Source organism: Phalaenopsis equestris, unplaced genomic scaffold (genome assembly GCF_001263595.1).
Source record: "Phalaenopsis equestris unplaced genomic scaffold, ASM126359v1 Scaffold000002, whole genome shotgun sequence".
In the NCBI taxonomy this organism is placed as follows: Eukaryota; Viridiplantae; Streptophyta; class Magnoliopsida; order Asparagales; family Orchidaceae; genus Phalaenopsis; species Phalaenopsis equestris.
Genome location: NW_018164444.1, coordinates 15,917,775 through 15,927,624, shown reverse-complemented (window position 1 = coordinate 15,927,624; position 9,850 = coordinate 15,917,775). Strand labels below are relative to the sequence as shown.

Here is a 9,850-nt window from a genome sequence, read left to right as displayed (position 1 = left end):
ATTATCTTCAATCATGGAAATTGGTTGAGAAAAATTCATTCCAAATTGGTTTAACTTCCTTGAAATTGCAGCAACTTGATTTCCTAACATAGTAAATGCATAAGTTTGATGAATATTGGCTACTTTCTTTGGATTCACCCTCTCAGAAGGCTACTGAAAATGATTGGTAGCCATTACTTCAACTAAAGCATAAGCGTAATGAAATGGTTTTGACATCAATGAACCACCAACATCAACATCGATAATAGATCTAAGAGAACCAATTAATCCATTATAAAAGGTTTGAATTATTAACCATTATGGTATAGCATGGTGTGGCACATTCTTAAGAGTTCTTAAATCATTCACATGCTTCATAAATAAATTCCCCTTCAAATTGATTAAAAGATGTAATATCATTTCTAAGCTTTGTAGTTTTTGATGGTGGAAAATATTTAGCAATAAATTTTTGTGCTAAATTACCCCAAGTTCAGATAGATCTAGGTGCTAATGAATTCATAAATAAAATAACCTAAGTCTTATGGCATCATCTGAAACACCATTGTCTTTAAATGAAACACACAATTCTAAAAAATTGGAAAGATGTAAATTTGGATCTTCAGTTGGTGATCACCCAAATTGATTATTTGATACCATTTGGATAATAGCAGGTTTAAGCTCAAATGAATTACCCACTATAGTAGGTTTTTGAATACTATAATGAAGTTCATCCACAGTAGGGTTGGCATAATCTCTTAAAGGTCTAAACTCATGATGAATTTCAGCATTTTGATCATTTTGGTTTGTCATTTCTGTAAGTTTTACAGATTTTTCAAGATTTTTAATTTTTTTTTTGTTTATCTAATTTTTGTAATAATTCTTTCTAATTCAGAATCGTAGGGCACTAGCCTTTCAGAACTTGAACTACGCATACACTAACATAAAATAAAAAAAATAAAATAAAACATACAAAATGAGATACAATATTTAAAGTTTAAATAAGAGCTTCTAAAAATATAAATTTACTTAGTTTTATTCCCCGGCAACGACGCCAAAAACTTGATACACGGAGGCGTAATTGCTTATACACAGTATAGTAATAGTTCTGATGTTATTTTTTTCACTTATATTTCCTTATTTTGCAACAAAACCAAAAACTTGATCCTGAAGAAAAAAAAGAATTTAACTTTTTAATTTATATATATTCATATTGGGATACTACACAAGTATATGTATCGTTATCAAGTAATATAAAACATTTTAATTAAGACCTGAATATCAAACCCACGGGGAAGATTATGCAATATGCACTTTTTAGAAAGTTTTTCTATTTTTAAAAAGATAATTACTTAAACAAAACAGTAACAACTTAAAAAAGACTTGTAGGAATTTATAATTTAAATATTTTTGGTATTTTTGATATTTTAACAAAACAGTAACAACTTAAAAAGATAACTAAAGTTTTTGTAGAAGAAAAGTACTTAATCTGAATATATCTTTCTTCTTATCATGAATCAGTAATAAGTATAGAAATTTTGTTGTGGAAGTATGCAAATTGTGTTGTGTCAAATAGGAGCAATAATATTCTTTACCCTTACTAGAGATGCTATAAAGAACATTTGCTAATTTTAAGTTTGAATAGTTCAGAAGACCGACTAGGCAGAGAAGATTCTAGCTCTCACTCTAGAGATCCCTCGATTCCCTCTACCTGAGGGCTAACATTATCGTATCAGAACCTAAAACAATTAAACCAAGTTGAGGGCTTTAACTTGTCCCTTTAAAGTCCTCTAACACTACACCCATCAATGAATATTTCCCTATTTATTTACACTTAATCATATGAACTACATTCTCATTCATACAACCTCATGTGATTCATTCTGATTGTTGACTTAGATAATATCAGCCTGGTTCTTACATGTTCTAGAAAGATAAATAAAACTACTCAGAATCCATGGAAAAAATAAAACCACACTTTAGTTTAAAAAAAGAAATCATTGTCAAATCAATAACAAGTTTTGATTAAAACCAAAAGTAGTCTAAAAAAAAGATAAAAACTTATCTCAAGTCCTCCACCAAACTCTTGAAGTTCCTTTGAATCCCTTTTCTTTTACAATAACTCATAACAAAATAACAAAAAAGGATAAAGTAAATTAAAAGTGGTTCTTGAAAATCTCTCCGAACTAACTCCTTAGAAAAGAACTTTCAAAACTTGCCAATATTTTCAGAACTCTTTTCTAAGTCCTCTCTTCTTTCTTTTATAGTTTTCTAAGAGGTGCCTTGGGATCTCTTCAAAATGTGTCTTCATTCGATGTATTTGCCAAAGAGACGCATTCTTTCATGATATATTTCGTCCATGGTGGTTACAGCCACCTATTAAGCCAATGAGTGCCTCAAAAACCTCTTTAAAATTCATGAAAACTGACTTTATTCATCTAGTAACTGCCACTGGCACTTAAGCGCGGGGTCTCGGTGCTTAGGCACAGCCTTCTCTATTTAACCGGCGCTTAAGCACTGGATTTGACACTTAGGTGCCAAAACTCTTTTGCATAATTTTTCACCTTTTTGCTCCAAATTTGATCCTTTTTCACTCTTTTAAGAATTTTTTTCCATTTTTTACTTATATTTGCATTAAAAACACAAAAATACCTTTCATTAAAGCGTAGTATCTCAAAAATAGGTATAAAAATGTGTCTAAAAACACTATATATTTTAGGTGTATCAATTACCATCAGTACATGTGTCTAAAAACACCATATATTTTAGGTGTATCAATTACCATCAGTACACAATGAAGTTGTTAGAATAGATTCCCAGCGTAACTTTGTACCGGATTCCTCAGGGAGACAATGCCCATATCGATGCTCTATCAAAACTTTCTTAGGAAATGACGTTTCCACCGGAGGATTCTGTTGACATTACAATACAAGGACGTCAGGTTGTGTCATAAATCAACCTTGACAGTTTGCACAAGCTCAAGAAGGAAGAAGGAATAGTAGCTGCAGTGGTAGACGATCTCGAGGACTGGCGCAGGCCGTTAATAGAATATTTGCAAACAAAAAAGTTGCTAGAAGACAAGTCAGCCGCACATCATATCACGAGAAGAGCAATATCGTATGCCTTGGTAGATAATGTCCTCTACATGAGATTGTTTGATCAGATGTGGCTAAGATGTCTGAGTGCAGCTGAAGCACAAGATATTGTCAAAGAAGTACACGTCAATTTGTGTGGAGCTCTCTAATCAGATCCAAAGATGAAAATGAAGATTAAAGACTCAGATATTATTGTCCAGCAATGTTGATAGATTTCATGGATGCTACTAGAAAGTGTCACATGTGTCAGGTGAATGGAGTGTTCTTGCACCAACCTCTGAATGTGCTACACCCAATCGATGCCTTGTGGCCATTCGAGTGTTGGGTCATGAATATAGTGGGTCTGATAGACCCTTCATATTCGAAGGGACAAATTTATTCTCGCAGCTACAGATTAATTCTCCAAATGGGCAGAGATGGTACCATTATGAGAGGTTACAACGCAACACGTTCTTCAATTCTTCAAAAGTCAGATTGTCTACCATTTTGGTTTTGCGCGCAGAGTGATTTCTGACAACGGGTCAGCCTTTTAAAGCACTAAAATCAAAGTTTTGTTAGACGACATGCGATAGATTGAAGGTACTCCACAATTTACTATCCTAGAGCAAACAGTCTAACTGAAGCCTTCAATAAGACACTCATACAAATTTTGAAGAAGATGTTGGACGAGAATAAGAGAGGTTGGCACGAGAAGTTGTTAGAGGCTTTGTGGGCCTACCAGCCAACATTCAGAAATTCTACCCAGTGTACACTGTATGCGCTCGTGTGTAGGTCTGAGGCCGTACTTCCATTGGAGGTTCAACTACCGTGTCTTAGAATAGCCATCACCAATCAGATTACAGTAGAAGACAACGCCAAACTCAGACCTGCAGAGTTGGTGAGTCTCGAAGAAAAATAATGAGAAGCGCAGCAAAATCTAGAACTTTTTTTAACAAGGATGGTGCAGGCTCACGACAAGTTAGTCCGCCCTAGGGCGTTCAAAATTGGTGATCTCGTACTTGTTCACAGGAGACCTATCCTTGTACATTACAAGATAAGAAGAAAGTTTGAACCAACTTGGGATGGACCATTTGTCGTAGAGAAGGTCTATTCAGGAGGAACTTATCAGCTAGTACACTTTCGAGGCGAGAGGCCTATGTTGCTAGTCAATGGACAATATTTGAAGAATTATTATGTAGCTTAATGTTCCCTAAAGTGAATCTCTGAAAATAACGTTTGGTCTGAGGAATGACTATTTAGCTAGTGTCTGTGACTGGGTCCCAAAATTTTGGAATAAAATTGATCTAAAAAAATGAGAATTTGAATTTGCATTTATAAGTTCCTCACTTTATTTTTGAATTTCGCCAATTTAATTTAAATAAAATGTTCACACCTGTATAATTCTAAAATCTATTTAATAATGATTTCTTGATTGTTCTTGTTTGTTTTGGATTTCAGCGAGCTGATATTTTTCTGTCTTTTTGCAGGAAAATGTCAGGTCCGAAGCTGATCTTCTCTTTTAAAGACGGCTTAAATCTCACACTGAAAAAGAAAATGCAGCCTAAGGTGGCATCGTAAACTTTGACTTGGACTACAGTCAGGTTAACATTCAATATGAGGGTCCCCTGATGGACATTATCAGCCACCGGGAGACGGAAGGACTACCGTCACTACTCAAAATCAGTACCAAGGAAGACTCCTTACTGAAGAGGAAGAAGGAATAAAAGATACGGTACCCTACCCAATGGAAGGGACTAGCCACTTGCAGTCGATGATCACCACACTGACAGGGGACTTGGTCGGTGTTTCTGCTGACAGAGTTACTGACGCGCTGTTGAGAAGGACGCAATGTCGAAATGCCAACCGCCACAAATACAGAGCCTTCATTTGCCTGAAGAGAAGACGTGCAAGGGAGAAAGAGACAACACTTACCCCGATTCATGAGGAGAAGGTCTACGACCCCAGCTTAAGAGAGACTTCCACCAGTCAGCTAGTCATAGAAGATGAGCCAGAGTTTGTTGTGGAGCCTACACAATCGGAGGTCCCCGACGAGCTTTGCTTAGGATGTTCGATGTGTAATGTAGAAATCCTGAGACAGACATCAGCAGTAGGGGCATTTACGGAGTGTCCCAAATGTAACATTCTACACCTGAAGCGTTACGGGACGTTTGAAGAATATACCACTGCAATTATGAGATTCAGAAATGGCAAACACCCGTAAGTCGAGCCGTACATCTCACAGTTTGCAGAGACGCCACACTTTTGGACTCCTTCAGAGGTTGAGACAGTGAAGCAGCCTCGATGTGTACAAAGGATTCTTACGACCGAGCTTGAAAGAATGAGCAGAGTCATGAAATTAGAATTTGAATTTTATGAGGAGATTCGAGGAAATTTTGTCAACATCTTGGAGGGTTTGGAATTGCATACAGGAGTTTTCTCTGAAAGGGATGAGAGGAGAATTCTCGACTGTGTATTTGATATATGGGATAAAGGCTTTGTTGGTTTGTTGATGAAGAAAACATATTCAAAGCCACAAAAATGGATGAGGGGCAAGGGACAAATTACAATTCAATGTGGTTGCTACTATAACTTCGCGAAGGATAGACTAGGGAACCCCTCGGGTATCCTAAGATATGACGAGGTGGATCCTCTGCCTTCAGAGATAAAAAGGATTATCAAAAGAATGGTAAGGTGGAGCATACTGCCGGCAAATTATATCCCAAATAGCTGTATCATCAATATCTATGAGGAAAAAGAATGCATTCTGCCCCACATAAATTACCACGACTTTGTCAAGCCTTTCTGTACAATATCTTTTATGAGCAAGAGCAACATTTTACTTGGAAGAGAAATTGACATTGTGGGACCTGGAGAGTTCAGAGGATCAGTTGAGATTCCACTGCTAGTGTGTTCAGTTCTGATCTTGAAAGGAAACGGAGCAGACTTGACGAAGCATTGATTCCCAGGAGTGTTGCATCGTAGGGTTTCTATAACTTTTAGAAGAATGCACGACAGCAAGGTGCCTCATGAATTTGAGCCATATTCATAGTTGGAAAAACTACGCCCATACTAGCTGTGAGATAGATGTTCCTCTAAGTATACGTGAAAGGACTCCTGCCCCAGAGCGTGGCTTAGAAGGTTAGCTTGATCATGAGCCTACATCAGAAGATAGACAGACATATGCTACTTTTTTGTAATGCATCAGAGCAGAGAGGATATGATATGTGATATTACAGTTCCTATATGTATGTACTCAGCATGCTATTTTGGACAGTTTCAACATGTGATCAATTGTACTACATAATTTGGAAGAAGATTTAATGAAGTTTATTTTGAATCTCAACATATTTGTTGAGTTGCCTTTCTGTGCAAATAGTGAGAAGCCGCATGACCACACGGTGGTTCTAAACTATAACAAACAAGGAATGATACGAAGAAAATTTAACGATAAAAGTAAAATCCAAAACTAAAAAATTTATTTGAAAGGAAAAATAATCAGATCTAAAAAAGAAAACAAACAAAACAACATATATCCTGATAATAACATGTATATAATGAAAGTGATAAAAATGGTAGGCGAATCCTTCATGTCTCTCTCACATTCTGCATCCTTCACATACATTCCACATCCTCCTCACTTCACAAAATCCTCCGCGATCCCCGTAATCACAACTCCCAACTTTACACTCGGGACTGTAGACCTCCGTTCTACTCCCTCGGGACTGTAGGCCTCCGTCCTACTCCCATCTTTACGCTAGAGACCGTAGACCTCCGTTCTACTCCCTCGAGATCGTAGGCCTATACCCTACTTCCAACTTTACACTTGGGACCGTAGACCTCCGTTCTACTCCCTCTGGACCATAACCCTCTGTCCTACTCCCAACTTTGCACTCAAGACCGTAGACCTCCATTCTACTCTCTCAGGACTGTAGGCCTCCGCCTTACAACCACTTTTACACTTGGGACCGTAGACCTCTATTCTACTCCTTTGGGATAGTAGGCCTCCACCCTACTCCCAACTTTATACTCCCACCTTTGCACTCGGGACTGTAGACCTCCATTCTACTACCTCGGGACCGTAGGCCTCCACCCTAGTCCCACCTTCACACTCGAGACCGTAGACCTCCGTCCTACTCCCATCTTTACACTCGGGACCGTAAACCTCTGTTCTACTCCCTTGGACAGCAGGCCTCCACTCTACTCCCAACTTTACACACAAGACCGTAGACCTCCGCTCTACTCCCTCGAGACCGTAGGCCTCGCCCTACTCCCACCTTTGCTCTCGGGACCGTAGACCTCCGTCCTACTCCCTCGGGACCGTAGACCTCCATCCTAATCCCATTTTTACACTCGGGACCATAGACCTCTGCTCTACTCCCTCAGTACCATAGGCCTCTGTCCTACTCTAAACTTTACACTCGGGACCGTAGACTTCCATTCTACTCCCTCAAGACCATAGGCCTCCGCTCTACTCCCACCTTTACACTCCGGACCGTAGACCTCCATTCTACACCCTTGGGATCGTAGGCCTCTGCCCTAATCCCACCTTTGCACTCGGTACCGTATACCTCTGTTCTACACCCTCGGGGCTGTAGACATCCGTCCTACTCCCATCTTTACACTCGGGACCGTAGACCTTCATTCTACTCCCTTAGGACCGTAGGCCTCTGCCCTACTCCCACTTTTGCACTCGGGACCGTAGACCTCCATTCTACTCCCTCAAGACCGTAGGCCTCTGCCCTACTCCCACTACTTTGCACTCGGGATCGTAGACCTCCGTTATACTCCCTCGAGACCATAGGCCTCCGCCCTACTCCCAACTTTACACTCGAGACCATTGACCTCTGTTCTTCTCCCTTGGGATTGTAGGCCTTCACTCTACTCCCAACTTTATACTCGAGACCGTGGACCTTTGTTCTACTCCCTCGGGATTGTAGGCCTCTCCCCTACTCCCACCTTTGTACTCGGGACCATAGACCTCCGTTCTACTCCCTCGGTACCATAGGCCTCCGTCCTACTCCCTTCTTAGCATGAAATTGAAATTGAAATCAAAGCACTCGACATTCGGGATAGGCCTCTGACCTAATTCCTTCTCAACACTAAATCAAAAACAAATCAAATTCTGACACAAATCTGAAACCTACACCTGAAGCTTGATAGTCTGAAGTCCGCCTTTTAATCCCCAGTTGAAACAACTATCACTCAATTCTATGCTTTGTCCTAAGTATGTTGGGATAGATGTTTGTGTTGGTTTTGTTGATCTCTTCGGTCAACACAAATAAGTGCGGTGTGCTTGTCCGGCACACCACACCTTTTGAGGGTCCATTTGTTGACCTTATTTTTAGTGAGATTTAGTTTCTTCTTAGGATTTAGGGTCGAGCCTTAGGATTCTCCCTTCAACTATCATAGAGCCTTTGAAATGGGACCCACCTCATTTTAGAAATCCAAACTGCTTCTATACTCTTTTGAAGTTCTGTGTGTGGTTATGGACCTCTAGCACTTAAAAGGTTGAAACTAACATGAGGGAACTCAAAAGGAGTCCCTATAGGACCTTTAAACCCTAGGGTTGTCTTTTGCACAATTTATACCTTCGCACGCACAAACTTTGCAATTCATTCAGTTGACACATTCAAATACCAAAATTCACATCGTCTGCGCCGTTATTCGTCGAAAGCTTAAATAAATTTTTGAAATGATCGATAGCAAACTGAAATTTTGACAAAAATCAAATTTGACATTTTTTTTACCCGATCATTGACGAGGTTTTCCTGACGACCCCGGATGATAAAACAGACTGCCCCAGTGCGTTTGAAACATTGAATTTATTTTGAAAGCACGTGGACTTTGCTATAGTTACATGCATGGATGAATAACGCACGAATTGGAGAATTCTTTAAATTTTAAATATATTACATAAAAAAAAAATTCTTTTTCCCGAAATCCTAAATTCCTAACTTGACTCACGCCCCGTTCCTCCCTTCCTCCTATTCGTACCTATGGCTTCCCCCTTTCCGATTAGCAAGGCCCAACTAAGCCTTCCTGCTCCTTGCCGAGTCTCCTCCTCACTGCTCCCTCTCCTACACATGACAGAGATTTGACTCCTGTCCTCGACATTTCCTGCCTGAGGATCCTCCTTCTCGAAGCCATGCCTGTCTCCACGGGTTGCGAACTTCCTTCTTTGGTAGGTTGACCCTTACAAACTTGTTCTCTGAAGCACTTGATTGGCAATCCCCTTTTCTATCTGATGCTTCTCACGCTGCCACCCTGCTCTCCGCTTGATCCTTAGATCTTTTATTCCTGCCACCCTGCTCTCCGCTTGATCCTTAGATCTTTGATTCTCTCACCTCCGATAAGTAGAGGGCATCTCTTCTCCTCCCTCTAGCCTTTATAAACCCCGTCTGAGGGAGGTTTGAGGGCTGACCCAAATTTTAAGGTGAAATGGGGAAGTACTGTTGGGTGTTCTTCAAACCATTCATTTATATGCTATGCAAGTTCTTAATATGAAAAAGAGCACACAGAAAGATTTGGAGCATATATTCAATAAATTTCTATGGTCTGGTGAGGGCAACTCTAAAATCTGGTCAAATTGGCATAAAGTGTCCAAGCTTGACTTTCTATAGGTTTGGGTTTTAAAACTTACAAATTGTTGAAATCAATATGTGTAAGCTGTGGTTTAAATTTCAACTTGGCTCATCTTTATGGGCTTAGTTTTTGCATCATAAGTATTGCTCTCATCAACACCCATCCTTGGTTAATTGGAAAGTTGGGGATTCTAAAAACTGGAAATCTATTTTAAAGGT

The 9,850-nt window shown here is 39.5% G+C and overlaps 1 protein-coding gene across 1 annotated transcript; it reads left to right on the top strand.

Moving 5' to 3' along the window:
* Positions 1–5,400: 5,400 nt before the first annotated feature.
* On the top strand, positions 5,401–6,009 carry LOC110032090 (RNA demethylase ALKBH5-like). The gene has a single exon (XM_020735640.1). It carries the CDS (start codon positions 5,401–5,403, stop codon positions 6,007–6,009), a length of 609 nt encoding a protein of 202 aa, XP_020591299.1.
* The last annotated feature ends 3,841 nt before the right edge of the window (positions 6,010–9,850 follow it).